We start from the raw sequence: 19894 nt of genomic DNA, 5'->3' as shown, positions 1-19894 counted from the left end.
AAAGAAAGAAAGAAAGAAAGAAAGAAAGAAAGAAAGAAAGAAAGAAACAGCAGTGGAGGCCAGAGAGCCAGCTCAGCCCATAGGGTAAAAATCATCGCCAGTAGGAAGGAAAGAAAGGCTCCCTTGCAGAACCACTGTGAAGCTGACAGCATACTGAGCAGCTGTGAATACACTCAAAACTTCTTGGAAAAAAAAAATAGTGATCTGATGACCTGTAAACACAGAAACGACTGGCCCAATGAGGAATGTGGTTAGAACCTAACACACTGTCTTGTACCGCAGAATTCCCACTTACTAATGAATGACCTTGGATCTTAAGAAAAAAAAATATAGTAAAAAAAAAAAAAATGAGTTCTCCCCTCTTTCATTTCCGAAACTTTAGGAAGCTGCGTGCTTATTAGGAATGCCTCCTACAGTGGTAGGACGCCTGAAGAATGAAAAATGATTTGCAAGCATAATCTGAAAAGTGGTATTAATCGAACAGTGAAACCTGGAGAATTAAAATATGGTACCAGGTCTTCTGATCTTACAGACATTTTATATTTTATTTATTCTGTATATCATAATGTTCAACTAGTAATTCTGTGACCTTAAAATGTTCTTTCTTGGTGTAATTAATATGCCAGTCCAGAGTTTCAGTTCAGGTAGAATTATGGCCTAGCACTACCATGTGTGTGTGTAATGTTTCTGTCTGTCTATCGTCTGCCTATCCCTCTGTCTCTCTCTCCTCCCTGTCCTTCTCTCTCTTACACATACTCACACACACATACACATAATGAGGGAGAGGAAAGAGCATAAAACTGCTTTCTACCTAAAATATGTTCTGTACTAGAACATATGGAGTTGGTGGAGGCGCAGAGAAAGACGAAAGGATTTGCCTTCACTAAACCCAGAACTGAGGTGGATGATAACTGTATACACCATAAGGCAGTTCATTTACAGACTGGCTTCAGGACATAACACATATCTAGGAAAGACACCATGGAAGTCTCAAAGCCAGGATTCTATTTCTAGTCTTGTCGTTGACCTTCTAGGTGACCTTGTATAAGGTACTCAATATCCAAGAGACTCAGTCTTCTCATTTTGGAACAGAGGCAGAGAAAGGAGGGGGGAAATAAAGCAGGACGAGCTGGAGGGAGGGAGAAAACGGCCGAGGAGTTAATCTGGAAAAAAAATGCTAACATGAAAGACAGAGAGATGATGAAACGTTCTCTTCATTAACATTTTTATTTACCTGGAATCAATGGACTCAAATCCTTACAGAATTAGAGGGAGTCAAAATTTTCTCTTCAGTCTACTAGACAGAATTTACCAGACTTTTCTCAGGCTCTACTCTATGTAAAGGATTATGTTTCAAATTCAGCCTCTAATCACTCCAACAGAATCCCAGAGCCACTGCAGAAGGACACACTGGCCGATAAGAACGTCCTCCTGGAGTGCTTTTGAGTGGTTTCAGAAAAAAGTTCCTGGCCTTTCAGATGATAGGGATTTCAGCTGCTCAATTGTCTGGCAAGGACCACTCATCCAGGCTGAGCAGCTCTGTGCAAAACGTGTGAGCAGAGCCTTCTGGGAAAGAGGAGAAATTGCACCCTCTAGCATTATTCTAAAGTGCCTGTGTTTATTTGTAAGGTCTGTTAGGGTGGTGGTGCTAAGGACCAACTGAGACTTATTGAAACACATGCTAAGGGTAAAAGCATTTTAAATTTAAGGGCATAGGAAAGAAAAAAAAAAAAAGTAAGTATGGGAGATCTTTATAGCTTCAAAGACGAAAAAAAAAACAGTAATTTTGTGGCCAAAGCAGGTAGAAAAGAAAGAAAGAAAGAAAGAAAGAAAGAAAGAAAGAAAGAAAGAAAGAAAGAAAGAAAGAAAGAAAATTTTATTAAGAATAAAAATCGAGATTTTTCAAACAAACTGAGTAGACAAATAGATCCTTTGGAGGTAAAGTGGCAGGAGAAATGGACTAAACATGTTCAGAAAATAAGGATGTGCCAGTTCTTTTAAGTATATACTCACAGAGCCAGCCTTTGGGAATTTTGATGCACACAGTTATTATAATGGCAAACTGAGAATTTATTAGAAAGAAAGTAGAAGAAATTACAGCTTCCCAAAGCTACCTTGTTTTCCTCTCCAATAGACTATGCTAGAAACCGTTTTCCAACCAGATTTGGCTCCTAATAATTCTGCCTTTGCTAGCAGCTTAAGGTCTTTTTCCATTGTTTTATAATATCTGTTTAAAAAAAATGGTGATTTAAAATTTTAATTAGAACCAAGGTAACATGAAATTTGCCCTCAGGGTCAGAGAATAGCATCCCCCGAATCCTGATTCAGATTTCACTGACCTACACCTCAGCTTTCCCCTCACAGGTCAGAATGGGATTGATGTGATGTGCAAATACGGCTCAGCTAGGAAGAGAGTCCAGACAGCAGGCAACCGTTCCCATTGGTGGGCCATAAAATAAAGCACACTGTGGAGTTTTTGGTGACCCTGTACAGCAATGCCAACTGGGTGAAGAACTCAAACAGAACATGGATTGGATACACATTAACGTACTTTTCCTACAGACATATCCCTCAGAGAACCTATACCATCATTAAATATTGCAAAAAAATAAAATAAAATAAAGATTCAAGCTCAAAGCAAAATGCTTTAATTAAATTTGCTTAAAGCGAAAGAAATGCATCAAGAAAAATAGAGAACACACATTGGCAAAATCACAGTGTAGCTATGTCCATGCCAAGTAAAATGGACTCAGTAACTGGTAGTTGACTGGCTGAAAAAAAAGAAAATAAGCTGGAAGGTAAAAGTTAAAAGAAATGGTTGTCTTTAAAATTTTATATTTTAGTTGTTCAATCTACCTTGCTTCAAGTAAGTTAAAACATGACCTTTGGCTTAATGGAACACACTAATAGTTAACAGTTAACTTTTAGAAGGTTGAGTGGAGAAACACTGTATTCTCTTGTGCCACTAGAACTATGCAGAAAGGGTACTTTCGCAGTACCATGTCTCCATGCCTTCATTCTCTGCAACACAACCGTGATTCTGTAAGTTTGGAGGTGAGCTGGTAGGAGGAGCCTACTGCCGAGGCACTGCCTGGTACAAATGAAATATCAAAAGTAAGACATGAAAGCAGTATTTTTTTTTTAAAGCCACTATTTTCACACATGGGCTTCACTAGATTAATAATTAATAAAAAGCCCTTTCCTGAGAGAATTTAATGGGAAAATAATTTCCTGAGCAAACAGAAACTCCTTCAAGTGGTTGGACACATGACAATAATCTGTTGAATTTTTATACAGTCCTCCCACCAATGAAGAGGTGGATGCATTGTGAATTACACACAAATTACACCCTTCACAAATACAGAACGCAACAGCCAGCAGATTTCCTGCTAAACTAAAGGCAGAACTGCCCAAAGTCACAGGAGAAAAGAATAAAAGGGGAAAGCTCACTGTATGCAGTCTCCGAGTCACAACTGACAGTAACTGACACCGGTGGCTTTTATAGAGAGGTATTTTTTACCACAAAGAAGTTCTGGCAGCATTTTTCCGTGACTTTAATTCCAACAATATGTCTTTTTTAAGTACCCTTAGTCTCAATGTATTCCAGTCTTTTCTCACAGTTATGTAAGCTTCAAGGTTGTCAGCAAATAAGAGAGTATCAGAAAAATAGAGGCGGGAAGAAATTACAAGGGTAGAAGAAGCAGAATAAGCCACCTACCCTCTTCTGTAGGACTATTGGTGTTACTGCAGGCAGGGTGACTCTTCTTGCACTCAAACTCATGTTCGTCCTTCTAGAATGATCCCTCTGAGAGATCACAGACGAAATGAAAGGAGCCCTTGATGGCTACTCCTCGGGAATCTCAAGGCTCTGTGCAAAGAAACTCTAGGGAAGTAATAAATGTCACCCTGCCTCTGTGATCCCAGGCTACCCAAAGCCAATTAAGGATGGCTGCAGACAGGACAGGGCTGCAGCCAATCACAGCTCCCAGAACCCCGCCTTTGTCCTTGGAGACTGATTCGGATACTTTTGTTTATGATATTTAAAGAACCAGATTAACAGGCATCTAGTTCCCTTCATTTTTTTTTCCAAAACAGTGCAATTCAATGCCATCTTTGTTGACTAAACAGCTGTTTCACTAAAGTGTTTTAACGCAGCGCAGATGAGAAACTCTTTACAGTATTTACATGCATTACATTAATTATGTACATTGAAGTATGTAACTATGTAAGTGAACCAAATTTACTTATGCTACTCACAAAGTTCATAACTGCAGCATGAACTATGAGGCACAAACCTTGCTTAACATTAGCAAAGCATTTTAATTTGTGTCCTAAGTTTCAGTGCTAGTTTTAACATAAGATTGAGATATATATATATATATATATACATATATATATGTATATATACATATATATATGTATATACATATACATATATATATACATATATATATATATATATCATATCCCAAGCAGCTAAAATGTTTCTGTGAAACCTCCAGCTATTTTCAAGGCCATATCCTATTGAATATTACCTATTAAGCACAAGTCTAGCAATCAATGTAAATAATGCGAAATTGAAAAAGGAGAATTCATGTTATCTGGTATGATCTGACACATGTTTTAGGAAAGGAGAGCTTTGCATAATTTAGCATACTTCAGCATATTAAAACACTTAAAAACAGCTGCTTCTCAAAACTATCTTAAGCCTTTAATACCTTTTCTGCATTTTTCTTAAAGCAACTATAATTTTTATTCTAATATTTTAGAGGTTAGAGGAAGTTCACAAGGTAAACAAAACAAAAAAAAAAAGAGAGAGAGAGTAATCCTTAACAAAGACGTTTCCAATAAAGAATGAAAGAAACACTCATAGATGTCCAAAAATGTCAAATACAAAAACTAATGTGGGTTCTCACAATGGTGAAATCAATATAGACTGTCACACTCGCAAAGCCTGCTGGACCTTAGCGCTTCTCAGCAGCAACCCACAAACTGAGCACTGCCCCCAGCCTTAAAGGCAAGGCCTTCTCCAAAGTGACAGGACTGGCACATCAACAGGGCAGGTGGGAGAACTCTTGGCTGTGCAGTCAACACTTTCCGTGTCACTGTACAGCTGCTTCTAGAGAAGGACTGCCTCAGCGCTCCACTTGAATCTGATTTCTGCACAAGCTGAGCTCAGAATCCTCAAAAGGGCTCCCTACGCTGAATTCCAAAGCCCAATGTCCCCTCAGTTCAGTGTCTGGGAGAAGGGTCATTAGTGTGCTTAATGTAAGTAATTTCAGACAGCTCTAGTTTGGGGGTTTCAGTTTTATCCTTATCCAGTTAAGCTTAGCACGGTAAAATTATCAGCTAATATTCATCATGCAGAGCAATGGTTCCACAACAGTATTTACCAGCAGTCATACCATCTATCTTGCCCATATTCATTCCATTTGCCGTCTGTCTCCCACTCTCTTTCACGCTAGATCTGTCTTCCCTTCAAACGCCCCCTTCTAATTTCATGACATTGATGCATAAATTATTTATTGTGCAAACGTGAATACGTATGAGCTTGTGTGCAGCAGTCAGAGGATGGCTGGTAGAAGTCCGCTGTCTTCTGCACCTGACTGAGTGGGTGCCAGGAATTGAACTCTGAGCATCAGGCCTGGCAGGAAGCACCTATACCCAATGCACCATCTAGCTGGCCCCCACTTCAGTACTTCATGTTGTCCATATGTGTGTGGGGTGTGTGTGTCTGTGTGTGTTTGTTGTGTGTTGTGTTTATATGTGATATTTTTAAAGACATTTACTAACAAAATTACTAATAAAGTTTCTGGTATAATCTTGAGCCAACCAACAAAGTTATTAATAAAAGTTTCTAGTATAATCTTGAGCCAACATTGACAAAGCCTTCAGTATCCACATAATTTCAAGAATATTATTTATAATATTTTACTTTGCTGTTTCCTCAACTTCCGTGTAAATATTATAAAATATTATTTTTGGTCTTAAATATCTTATTGGTGTTTCACCAAAACAAAAATCATTTAAGAAATTGACCCACTGAGTGCCCACATTGTTAGATATTGGGCAAATTATTAAATAATATATATCACCGACTCACAGTGAAAACACAGACATCAGCGTTTACATTAAAACATCACACTCTCTAGTTGGAGAGACTAACAGGGATTACAGGTCATATGCCCGGGATGCACAGAGGGAGAAAAAAACCTCAGTTTAAGATAAAGCACACTTCACAGATTATTAGAGGAAGAGCACAGAGCTTGAAAACTGGTAGGGAACTATAAGAAAGCCCCAAGTTCACTCCCAGTCTTGAAGTCTGGGGTAACTTCAAACTCGCATTGCTTCATCTCATACACTCGAGCATAGCCTACTAAACAATAAAATGGCTCCTATGTGTCAAGACAGAACCCAGCTCTTGAGTTTATCGTCATACACATGTCAACCCTGCATGTAGGTTTAAAATCATTTGACACACAACTAATTGCTCAGATGTGAGTGACAGACCTTCTCTTTGGGACACGTGGAAATTTTCAGCCTCTAAATTTTCAGTGAAAATTAAAAGTCATTTTTGAACTCTCTGATGCTGGACAGGTATAACTGTCTCTGAAAAATTAAACATACAAACGCTTTTGCTAGTCAACATACTGAAAGCAGCTAAGATGGCATGCACACTTAATATGGGTGAGGCCTCCTTTCTCCAGCAATCTCATTCAGGTGTTCATGTCGACTGTGTTTTATCTTGCTTTTTAGTTACTTTAAACACGGATTAAAAATTTGACTTTAGCATACTCTTTTTATCAGTATTAGTTTCCAAACACTCTGTCATCCACTACCCTGCTGCCTGAGATTTAAAGTCTTCAAAGTCTTTCAGAATTACAGTGGAGGTCAAGGAAACAAAGCTTGTACTTGCTTAAAGGACACCAAGGTAAGTGTTCAAAAAACACTTCTTCACCTCCTGTTGGAGGTGGGAAAGAATCTTTCAGAGGGGTCTTTTATCTTCACAGTAGCAATTGTGAAGTGCCGAGATTTTCCTAATACAGCAGGGTCAACAGCAATCATGTAATAGCCCTGTCCATTTTTTTTTTTTTTATTAATATGTTGGCAGAGCGTGAACAACTTTTTTTCCACACAAAATATACCATCCTGGGGTTATGATTCAACTTTCAAGTAGTTGTTTAGCAACGGTAAATCTCAGGTTCAACCTCCACACCACTGTACTTTAAAAAAAAAAAAAAAGAAGTGGATATCCGTGTTTCAATTGAAAACAAAAAACATCACCACGATTATTAATAGTAATAGCCAATATGATTCCGGTACTACGCTAGTTTTCAATGTAAGTGTCCCTCCTATAAGATAGCACCAGTTATTCAGCATGAAAATAAAGTGCCACCACGCCTCTCTTCCATCTTTCCGGCCTCTCCATCACACATTTGTTCTTTGTAGTGCCACCCAGCTTGCACACCCCCACCCTGATTGCTCGTTTTTTAAGATGGTGGGGGTCTCACTTTGTAGCTGTGGCTGGCCTGGCATTCACAATGTAGACCAAGCTGCCCTCAAATGCAGAGACATAGCCCCTGCTCCAGCCCCCTGCTAAAATTAAAGGCATGCACCACCATACCTCACAACATTCCTTTGTTTTGTGAGTCTTTGCAAGGCCACTAGTGCAAATGCTAAATTGGCACAGTGTTCTGAAAGTACAAGTTTCAAACACAGATTGTTACGGCAGTCAGCATTCATAGCCTCTGCCTTGATATGATAGTAGGGGAGGAGGACCTCCCCTATCAGAGGACTAGGGGAGGAGCATGGAGGGAAGAAAGGGAGGAGGGGAACCAGGAGGAGATGAGGAAGGGGGCTACAGCCGGGATACAGAGAATAAATTGTAATCAATAATATATGTATGTGTGTGTGTGTGTGTGTGTGTGTATATATTTTTTTTTATTTTTTATTTTTTTAAAGAAAAGTCAGAACCTCAGGTTCTATCAGCATTCATCATTCTTCTAAGGCAAGCTACTTCTCAGGCATATGATAAGATGTTTCACCATACCTTATAAGCCTCATGTTACCCACAATGCTTTTCCCTCTTCACTTCAACAGTTATTTCTTTTCTTTGAGAAGGCCTAAAACATCTCAGCAATTTGAGCACTTACAGGAAGTTTCTTCTTAAAATAAATTACAGAGTGACTTGTGGGCCCTAGTGACAACAGGAATCACAGTGTGTACTTCATCCAATTATCTGAAAATGTTTCCACCTGTCCTACTGGAAGTTGTTCCTAAATCCATTAACCCTGCTTGCCAAGAAGATATTGTCTCAAAAGCCAGGCGCAGTAGTACATGCCTGTATAATCCCAACACTAGGGAAGGCATAGGCAGGTGGATCTCTGTGAGTTCAAGCCCAGCCTGATCTGCAAAGTGAGTCCAGGACAGCCAAGGCTACACAGAGAAACCCTGTCCCACCCACCCCCCAAAAAACCCTTAATGTATTAAGTTCTGTAACTGATTGTACAGAAAGTACAGAAACCAAAAAAAATAGAATTTAGCAACACTGTTTAAAATTAGATAAGTCCTCCAAAGGCAAAGGATTCAAGGATGAAGGTAACTCCTATGGAAAAAAAATACACAGTTGTTCTAGAGAAGTCTGGAAAAATTGGATGCAAGGAAGGCAATGAGAGTGGCCATGTTATTCCATATTGAAGAGTATGGTTCTCATCTGCAGCATAAAGACATACAGTATGTTATGTATTTCATCTTAATGTTGAAGTTGATCTATAGTTTATCTAAGAATGTTATATAGAAAGAGTAAGGCAGATTAGGAAAAGGTTGAACTTTCAGAGAAACTAGAGAAGTAGAGGCAGCAGAATAAGGCAGTTTCACAGAGACAAAGGCATCAATACTATTTTTTTTTCTGTACATGAACTTGTGGTTTAAGTTGTAATTCATAAACTGTAGTCCAGAAAGATATAAATATCTTGACTACACATCTTCAATTTTCATTTTGCTTAAGGGTTTTCTTAAGAAAAGGAGACTGGATGTGAAAAACAAGTATTCGCCTTTCTTGCTATCCCCTCAGAACTACAAATGATATGATGAGAACAGAATAAGGAAGAGGTGAGAGAGGAGAGGAAATGATGCTCTTGTTGAGAAAGAAAACATCTCATGAAATAAAAAAAAGATTCTTTTTAGAGAAATGAAATTAAAATAATTTCTAAACCTAGAAGATTCCTGGAGTTTCATTAACTAAACACACACACACGGAGACACAGAATGAGAGCCAACATAAAAAATGACAGGACAGATCCAAAACAAAACAAAACAAAAACAAAAACAAAAACAAAAAAACTCATGAAAGGCTGAGGAAACTCGAGAGCACTTGAGGAAAAGGAGGGCAGAAAGCTGGAAGGAGGAACTCCTCAACCCTCTCCTGGCCTAAAGATAAAGATCCTGGAACAACTCTACAAAAACAATCCCAATGTCTGATGTAAACTTAACAGAACAATGCAGTAGAGGCAACCTAGAATCTCCAACAAAGGTCCACTTCAGAGAAGCCTAAGTAAGTGAGAGCACATTGGAAAAACAGTAGCAAGACACGAAATCTGCACACACAGCCCATAAAGATTTGATTTTAGTACATTAAATTACCTGGGAAAATTGCCATTACAGGCAAACAGATGAGACAGATAAAAATAGCCAGAGAGAGAAGAAAACTTACATACTTACTTATTTTTGAAAAACTTTCACCTGTAAGAACTGAGCTGACAAGATGACTCAGCGGGTGAAGGTGCTTGCCACTAAGACCGGCATCAAGTTTGAGGACAGGACCCAAAAGGTGGGGAGAGAGAACAGGCTACAAGCTGTCCACCAACTACCACAGGCACCCCACGGCACGTGCCCCACCTCCAAAACTAAAAGCTTTAAAAGACAAATGTTCACACAAAAAAAAAAGGAAAAAAGAAAGAAAGAAAAAGAAGAACAATAAAGGATAAGCATAAATGTTAAACATGGGAAAATTTTGATAACATGATCGTGGCATCAACTTTGAGCACCTGGCTAGAGAAGCCATAAGCAATGGTGAGGTTGCTACTGATTTGATAAATGACCATGAAATCCCTGTAAAATTGTCTATTAAGTCACCGGTTATATGTGTACAATGGTGTGCCTCTTTTAACAATGGTTAGCAGTTACTGTGAAGACTTACAACTGGTCAAAGGGCTGAAAATAAATGACTGTTGAATGCTCATTTATAAATGAGACATCTATGTCACACCCTCCAATGTTCAGGAAATATCAGAGAAGAGCCAAAAAGAATGTTACAGAAACTGGAAGGGGACAGGGGTGTGACGTGAAATGCTGACTTCTATGCATGACATTACAGCCGCTGCAAGATCTACATAACAACATCCTGTCAAGGAGCAGAAGAAACTCATGGGTCCCCACCCCTCACTGAAGATTTATACCCAGTTAATGTTTTATGAGTTTGGGGGTACAGCCACTGTTAAAGTGCCCATGCTCCTGTCAGTAAAGCCTCACCCGTGCTCCTAGCAACTCAAGTGAAACTTATTTGGTTACAAAACAAAGTCATAAATAAGAATAGAGGGATAAAGATGAAAGTAGAGGGGCTTATTTGGGAAGAAGAGGGGATCGGTGGGAATGGGGATAAGACAAAAGGGGGTAAGAGAGTAAAAATGATCAAAACATTATATACATATATAATAAATATATGCTAATAAAAACGTTACAAAAAAAAAAAAACTCACACAGGATGCCTGAAATATATCATGCTATAACACTTCCTCTCAAAGTTAAACTCTGGATGACCAGCAAGAAAATTCTGATAGCCACTAAGAGAGATGGATAAATCCATCCATTATATATTTTTGGTGGATTCAGCTTGATAACCTTGAAAGAGTCATTCTCATGAAACATTTAAAGAAAAAAAAATGAAGTTTATAAACAGAAAGACTCATTAATGATAAATGTACCAATGCTTAGAAGTTTACAATATATAAAGCCTTATTCTCTTGTGTTTGCTGAAAGATAAACTGCAGCTATCAAGAAATGGGTGGAAAATATATGAAAGGGCCAACAAGTCTAAAATCAAAAATGAAATTAGCTACAGTACTAAGGTTCAATCAAGTATGTGATTGTGTTGTCATAATAAAATGCAAATAATACAGAGCATATAGCAGTAAAGGAAATGAAAAAAAAAAACTTGCTAAAAGAAAGGATTAAAGCTGAAAGCAGAAGGACTTGGCATGCAAAACACAGCGACTTTGTTGGTTTATGAGATCAAAACAATGTAAACTAGTAACTCGAGGAAGTTTTCAATAATTTATTTCAGAATACTAAAATAAGCTTGCAGGAAAAGAGGGTGTAAAGAAAAACATTAGCTTTAGTATTGATCTTGGGGTAAAACGACGATTTTTGAAATTATTTAAGAACTTCTCTCTAACTATACTTACTAATATAAATGTAATAAAATACGAACTTTCTAATAAAAATAAACAAAAATTTCTGATAAATATCTGATCTTTTTTTTCAAATATTATTACTATTATTAATTCACTCTGTATCCCAGCTGTGGCCCCCTCCCTCATCACCCCTTCTTCCCCCAGTGCCTCTCCCCTAGTCCACTGATAGGGGAGGCCCTCCTCCAGTACTATCTGACCCTAGCCTAACAGGTCTCATTGGGACTGTTTGGATCCTCTTTTTCTGTGGCCTGGTAAGGCCACCTCTCCAGAGGGAGGTGATCAAAGAGCAGACAACCTAGTTCATGCCAGAGACTGCTTTGCTTCCCCTACTAAGGAACCACATGGAGAATGACCTGCCCATAGCCTACATCTGAGCGGAGGCTCTAGGTCCTCTACATGTGTGGTCCTTTGTTAATTCATCAGCCTCTGCAGAACCCCCTGGGCCCAGATATTTTGGCTCTGTTGGTCTCCTTGTGGAGCTTCTGTCCCCTCCAGGTCTTTCCACCTACCCCACCCCCCTTCTTTCATAAGATTCCTGGCACTCTGCCAAAAGATTGGCTATGAGTCTCAGTATCTGCTTCAATACCCTGATGGGTAGAGTCTTTCAGAGGCCTTCTGTGGAAGGCTCCTGTCCTATTTCTTGTTTTCTCCTACTTTCGATATCTTTCCTGTTTGCCCTTCTGAATGAGGGTTAAGCCTCTTCCCTAGGATCCTCCTTGTTGTTTAGCTTCTTTAGGACTCTAGATTTTAGTATGTTTATCCTATATTATATGGCTAATATCTACTTATAACTGAGTATATACTATGTGTGTCTTTCTGCTTCTGGGATACCTCACTCAGGATGATCTTTTCTAGTTCCATCCATTTACCTGCAAATTTCATGGTTCATAATAGCCAAAATCTGGAAACAACCTAGATGTCCCTCCACCGAAGAATGGATACAGGATTTGTGGTATATTTGCAAAATGCAATAATACTCAGCAATTAAAATATCTGATTTTTTAAAAAAACCTATAAAATGTACAACAGTAGAAAATGACAATACTAACACCAAACTTTCATGTTGCCTCAGAAATACAACACAGCTAAACTTGCCTACTGAAGGGAGACACATTCTCAGTTTAATCACAAAGATCATTCCACTTTATGCTACAGGAAAGAGAGGCCCCTATGAAGCAGTGATCCATGAAGTCAGAAAACAAAAGAATAACCAAGTGGGGCAAGGAAGAGAGGAAAGAAGGAAGAAAGGAAAGGAAACAGGCATAAATCCCATGTGATAGTGACCTGAGGATAAAAGCATTCAATGGCAAAGAAGAAAACACTACAGGGCTGAGAGATGTGAAAGAGAAAGGCCACAATAAAGGGAAAGTGAGGATGAGTATGTAACACGTTTGTAAAGAAAAAAACAGATTCAAAGAAAATCAGATCACAATAATGCATTACTAATAGAGTCTTATCCAACCCTCTCCAAGTGTGAATCACAAGGGAATTAAAGATAGACATAAATACAAACAGACAACAGGATAACAAAACAAAATGGATTGAACTGCTTTGCTTTATATTAAACTGCAAGGTAAATAGGTGTGTGTGTGTGTGTGTGTGTGTGTGTGTGTGTGTGTGTGTGTACTATCTTTTCAAAAAACTGACTTAAGAAAAAAAAAAGGTTCTCATATGGCATCAAGAATGAAACCCTGGTAATTCTATAAGTGAAAGAATCCAACAAATTCTCCCTAAACACTAAATTATTAAAGGACAACTCACTAACAAAGCCTAGCTGTAACTTAGTTCCTGGTGCCAGGCCTCCGATCCCGGGATCCCAGCATCTGTAGAGGCAGAGGCAGGCAGATCTCTGTGAGTTTGAGCCTGGCATGGTCTGCAAAGTGAGTCCATGACAGCTAAGGCTACACAAGAAACTCTGTCTCAACATGCCCCCCCAAAAAAAATTAGCTCCTAGCATCTGAAAAGCCTGACTCTAATGAGAGCATAATTAAAACACAATATATTATATAATGTATCATATTGATAAAAGTGTTCTAAGACTGTAATTCATAGTTGTAAACCATCTCTATCGAACAAAAAAGAGGAAAGCTCTGCGCAAATCAAATAGAGTGTACTCAGAATACAGAATTTTAGGCATCAATGAAAAGAACTGAGGGTTGGCCCAACAAGAAGAAGTGCCAAAGTATAATGTTAAATAAAGATTTGCTTAATTAGTTAATTAATTAAAATTTGTTTCGTATGACCCCATTTGTGCAAAACAAAACAAAGCAAAACAGATATGTTGAATAGATACATAAATATAAATAAGCCAATAGAAAAAGTCCTAGGAGAACCATGCCAATTTGTCTTTAGCAATCCTATTCTTTAGAGAAGACAGTAAGATTGAAGGAAGGAAGACCATGTCAGGGTTATATCTTTATTTATTGGCATATATTAGCATATATCATACAAAATTATAGGGTCAATACAACATTTCCCTGTGTGTCTATTTTAATGTATTTTTCTTTGTGTCCATACTTTTATGTCATATATAAAAGTATATATACACTGAGGAACAAGTACTCAATAAAAACAGAGAGAGAGCCATGAGCTCTAGCTGCCCCAAAACCAGAAATGCCTTACTTTTCCTTTCTTTCTTTTTCTCTTTTATTTTTATGTAGTTTTTCTCTTTTGAAATGGTCTTCCTATGTAGCCCTGGCTGACACATGGAACTCACAGAAATCTACTGGCATGTGGCGCCACGCCTGGCTTGGCAATTGCTGAAGAAGCCACATGGCAAGTGTTTGCATGCTATGCACCCTGTGATCCCATTACCGGTTCCTGTGAGATGCATTCTACCTAGAAAAACACCATCTCATCACCAACAGATTTCAGACCTGTTTATGGGGTTATCTCATTTAATTTTGGACACGGGAATCCTGTCTAGTCTTTGCTTGTCAACCTGTCATTTAACGGCAGAAAGCCAAGCAACATATCGTGATGGGAATCTCTGTGTCTCTGTACCTCTGGGATCTTGGCTCACCACAGGCTTGTGCTGTGTGTGATAAGAGGCTCCTCCCTGAGCCTCCTCCTTCAAATAAGTGGAACAAAATCCACCTTGATTGAACAAGAACAGGAGGTACAGTCTCCTCCCTCCAGATAAAAAAAATAACCTAGATGCAGCAGGCCGCGTACCATAAGAAATATACAAGTAACTTGTGGGCTGTGACCTGCGAAGAGAAGCAGAATATGGAGTTACAGAGACTGACAAACTTTGTTGGGGAGGAGGCCTCAAAACAAAAGAGAATATTCTCCTTGGTATAATCTCAGAGAAAGGCACCAGTAAGACCACTGACCCAGGAAACAAAGTAATACATTGGGTTTGACTGCTGGGCTCTGTAGAGAATAGGGGACACAAAACTCAAATATATCATTAGAGCCAAAGTTCTGCACAGCTTGAAGACTGAGCTGAGGTGGCATGTTAGCACTGTCAGCAAATGAGGATCCTAATGGAGACTCTAAGAAGGAATAGAACATGACCACAGCTATGCCTCTAAAATCATTAGATGAAGCTATATGGGAATAGTATAGATCCCACTTTTTATTTTATAGATACATAACCTAAAGCAACCTCAAGAGTAACCTTGTCAGCCAGTGTTCTTCTCCCACTTGCACACACACTTTTATCCTTTCCTTGGAATTGACCTCTGTAATTGCCACATGACCCACTGGATGCACTATTCAAAGGGTTTTCACAAACAAGTCAGTGCTACCTTGAAGACCTGAGTCATGTCCAATAACCTTCATGCTAAAAACAGCCTAGACATCACTGTAGGAGCCTGAGGTCTAGATTTAGATTTGAGTACCTTGATCAAAAGGATAAGCTCAGAGCTGCACAGCATCTGAAGGGGAAAATAATGATTGGCAAAGTGAATCCTGAACCTCCTCCAAGGGATTATAATTTTCACATTATAATAATGCAGTTGATGATCAAGATATTAGAGGTTAATGCTCTCAAAATCTCAAAGCTATCTAGCACAATGCCTGGCAAGATTTGGACCCAAAACAGAAAAGAAAAATAATGAAATTCAATCATGTTCTCTGAGTTGAATGAAAGACTGTGGGCTTGAGTTTAAATGAGTTTACTAATGTAATAAGTAACCAATTTTGGTTTCCTTATATACATAGAAGTGTTATGTGACTGTGTTTTTTGTTTTAATTCCGGGTGTTGGATATGGGGCTGCTTCAGATTGTCCATGGCACCTAACTGTGATTTGTTTTCTGCTCTGGAGGTGAGATTTTGTCAGCTGAAGTTAGTTTACATTTGGAATTCTGGGTACCCTTCAGAGGGTATATAGATGCCAGAGTCCTGAAAGATATCGTAGCTACTGCAGCTGCTGCTGCTGGTGGTGGGTTTCTGGCTGCTGGTTAGAGATATCATGACAATGAACATCAAACTTATCTCCGAAGAACTTGGTGTCCCAAATCAGCAGGAAGTAGTCTTACTGTATCAATGCCCCTCTTCCCCTCTATTCTTTCTCTCCTACCTAGGACTGAGGGTTGGAAGGGATAGGGGTGGTATAGGGAGGTAAGAAAAAGAACCCAATAAAATAGCCCAAAAGTCTGGTTATATACCAAGGACAAAGCAGATATCAGTTGTGGTTAAAAAAAAAAAACAAAAAAACAATTTTAGCATATTGAGGAAACTATAATCTCAATGAGTGAAATCTGCAAGGCTTCTAGAGAAAATATTTATAATCAGTAAATAAGTCAAAACAAAAGTTTTACAAATAAACAGGACTCACATTGAAAGGTTTTTTTTTTTTAACTCTACAAGATTGAGTCTCAGATGACCACCTATTCATAACTTCAAAGCTCTTGGAGCAAAATTGTTTTGAACTTGGAACCCTATACTCAGCCAAACTATGAAATAAAAGGAATAATCAAACAAAGGCATCCTTCAGAAGAAGCACCTCACTACTGAATACTCATTCTGTTTCAGGCACTGTGTTAGACACTCATCATTTCAGAGGGCTAACTTCTCAGGTCAGTTTCTCTTTCTCTGTAAAAGAAGAATTTTTAAGTTAATAGTAATAATAAATCAGTTCATTGGGATACCATATTCCCTAATGTGTTTGGCTGCAACATCTCCACAGTAATTGCCTTTAAAATATGGTGGTATAATATATAATAATGTTGTATTGCTTGCATATGCTAACTTTCTTACTATAAACTGGTAAGTCATACCATTATCACTGAAAGAGAAAGGAGAAATGGGAGTATATTAGCGTTTGTTAATTAGTTTGAACTCAATTCAACACACACACAAAATTTTTTTCACTCATTTTTATTTGAAAGATCAGAAAGTGATGCTTAGGTTCCTTTCCCAAAAGAAATATTTGTTCTAGGTATCCGGACCAGTTGAAGAGGAAAACTCATCAGGCATAAAATGTTTCTCAAAGAAGTAGAAGTCCCGCTGTGGAGTTGGAGGACAAAGAATCCTGTGCAGCAGAAAGTGAAGAACACCAACAGGGGCTTCCCAAGCATGGTTCCCAACCATGGCAGCTTCTGAAGTATATGCCCAGTCCCAAAGAGAGCCATGCATTCTTCTGGACCCCCTGCTCACTCTTCCCGACCCTTCCATCGTAGAAAATGTTTGGCTGTTAAGGTTTGCTATTAATCCATAGAATTATTCGGCCGTTAATTATTCACCCAGCTGTCGTATCCATAAAAGACACAGACACCTGTTACATTTATAATATGCCTTAAACCTGGGGCTGGGAATATAAAACTCCCAACCGCACATCCCATGCCATTTGCTCTTATTATTCCTATCTGGGCTACTCCCTATCCATCATTCCCACAAATACTTGCTCATTCTTTTCATCTGAGCTGCTTCTCTCCATCACCAATCCTCAGAGTAAACTTCTCCCGGCCACATGGTTCTTCTTTACACTAACGCATGGAAGGCTCCTTTCTTCCTCTCCTCTCTCTCTCTCTCTCTCTCTCTCTCTCTCTCTCTCTCTCTCCTCCCTCTCTACTCTTCCATTCCCTTGATCCTCAGTCTTCCAAATCCATGAACTTTAGCTCCACCTGCTTACTTCTCCCCTGCACAGGTGTGGGCATTTTTATTTAGCAAATCAGGCGTTATTTGGAGGCAAGGTTACACAGGATCACTTTGGTATATGTGACAGACTGCTCATAGAACATTAAGAATCTCAGGGGGAGGGGGCCTCAAGCAAGTAGCATCTAAATACAAAGCACCAGATGATGCTGTAACACCCTTCCATGACACAGGCATCACAGTTTTATTAGGTATTTTTCTTCCATAGCTATGAAAAATACCTCAATAAAAACAACTCAGAGAAGGAGGGTTTCCTTTGCCACCTCATGGTGGAGAGGTATAGCACCTGGAGTGACACAGTCAACGGCAATGGAAGCACGAAGCATACATCTCCTCAACACATCTCAGTGTGTCAGGAATCGGAGAAGACTAAAAGCAGGGATTAGTTGCCACTGAGGTGTGACCCTAGTGGGCTGCGGGCTGTGATTGTGAGCTAAACTCCTCTCGAAGATCTCACAACCTCCTCAGACAGTGCTGCCAGCTGAGGATCAAGCGTTCAAACTCATGAGCCTATAAGTGACATTTCATTTTCAGACCTTTACGCTGGACCAGAAAATTAACTCAAACGTGATTATCGATTCACTTTCATCGCCATTCCTTAAAGGATGAGTCAGTTTCTGGTCTTCTAAAACTCTTCATCAGCCATAGACTTTACACCAAAAGACATCTCCCTAAAATATTATGCCATGTGGAAAAAATGTGGTTTTGTTACTAAAATGATTCATTTAGTGGTCCTACTAAGATAAGGAAATTAAAATCAATGCCCAGCCAAGGGAGGGTAGGGAATGCAGAGATATTGCCAAAGCACTTTGTTTTCTCAGCAGTATCCTCATGTTCTCTCATTAGATGATCCTAGGCAGATTGAGGCGAACTACTGAATTAAAACAAGGGCCAAGGAATGGCTCTACTCAAATCAGTATACCATCTGGTCTGCTGGGCTGTTTCTGCCAGTGGTCACAGCAGAAGCCTTGCAAAAAGCAAGTGTGGACATCATCCCAGAGCTGTGTGCGGGTAGAGAGAAGACGGTGTTCTCGGTGGTGAGTGTGGGAGATTACGTTTTGACCTCAAGTTCAAATATTGATGAAGTGTGACTTTGTGGTAATGATGCTGATTTATGGAATATGCCAGAAGATCTAGATGTAGTAAATGAGTGAAATTCTTCAAAAATGATAGTCTCAGATATTATTCAGGTTTCGGCATGTGAAGCTTCACACAAAATTGTTTAAAATACACCTGTATTTTTATTTTCAGCCATCCTATTCCATTTGACAGATCATTTCCAAAGTAAAGGCTACTATAAATAAAGTGCTATAAATAAGGAGGAATTGCTAACCCCTTTTAGTAAAAAGGCTCTAAAGTCAAGGCAATAATTTTTGAAAGTTCAGCTTGCTGCAAGGAAGGCTATTTTAAGAAAACGATGGCTTCTGTTTAAATACCCAAGACTCCTTTGTTAGAATTCCTTTGCAGAAAAATTATTCCAGAGACTTCTTTGGGATAATTTTCAGTTGGTGGTAGTTCTGACTTTCAATCCCTCACATTATTTGCGAGTGGAGACTGGCAGAGGAGATTTAAAGTTTCTACGTGTTTAATTTACTTACCACAGTACACAGAGCCTTCCCAGGCATGTATTCACGGAGTTAAAACGTAGAATCAGTATTCAAGTGCTATTCACAGAGGTGTATGGTCATTAAATTTTGCTTACAAAAACAAACAAACAAACAAAAAATATCCTGCTGGAAAGTACTTAAGTCAAACCACAATTATACTAATAGTTTGAGGAAATCCATTCTAGATAAAGTACCACACTTTGAAGTGCCACAGTAAGATTTTGCAGGGCCTACGTATATTCTTACTCCAAAATGGTTCCTATCTTAATTAGTTTACATTCCAACCATAGATTGGGAAGCTGGAAAAAAAGCAAAAATGTTTTTCTTATAGCTCTGAAAGAAAAAGGCAAAGCATCCAAACTGAAGAGGCTACCAAAGTCAGGTTCCGCGAGGGCCTACATCTTTTTGCTGAGTCCAGCTCCCTCTGAGACTCATTCCATTCAGGAGGATTCTATTCTCCCACCTCCCAACCTCATGACCTCCTGCAGCCCTCACTTCTTAAGTCCATCCCATGGGAGTGCAGATTTCAGCACAGAAAGTTGGAGGGGCCACATGTTCCGCCTGTGGCTTTTCTCACAGAGGCATGTTAATGTTCCTTCTGCAAATCTCAAGCTCTACAAGCTCCAGAAGGGCTTCAGAGTCCCAGGAGATCCCGCATCTCTTTTCTCAGAATTGGCTCTCCACAACTCGGTATGTTTTCTCTAAAGCAGATA

The 19894-nt window shown here is 39.0% G+C and overlaps 1 protein-coding gene across 2 annotated transcripts in view; it reads right to left on the bottom strand.

The window, feature by feature from the left end:
- Positions 1-19894, bottom strand: part of Grb14 (growth factor receptor bound protein 14) — a 114051-nt gene that overhangs the window by 57681 nt on the left and 36476 nt on the right. Inside the window, exon 1 of one of the 2 annotated variants that reach the window (XM_055599896.1) lies at positions 3719-3832. The exons of the other annotated variant lie outside the window; for it this stretch is intronic. Within the exon in view, the coding sequence (XP_055455871.1) occupies positions 3719-3781 (63 nt within the window). The 5' untranslated portion in view covers positions 3782-3832. Of the gene's footprint in view, positions 1-3718; positions 3833-19894 lie in introns of those variants that run through there. 2 annotated transcript variants of the gene reach the window in all.

This window comes from Psammomys obesus, unplaced genomic scaffold (genome assembly GCF_907164565.1).
Source record: "Psammomys obesus unplaced genomic scaffold, mPsaObe1.curated_primary_1811, whole genome shotgun sequence".
Lineage (NCBI taxonomy): Eukaryota > Metazoa > Chordata > Mammalia > Rodentia > Muridae > Psammomys > Psammomys obesus.
This window is presented reverse-complemented; position numbering and strand designations above follow the sequence as displayed.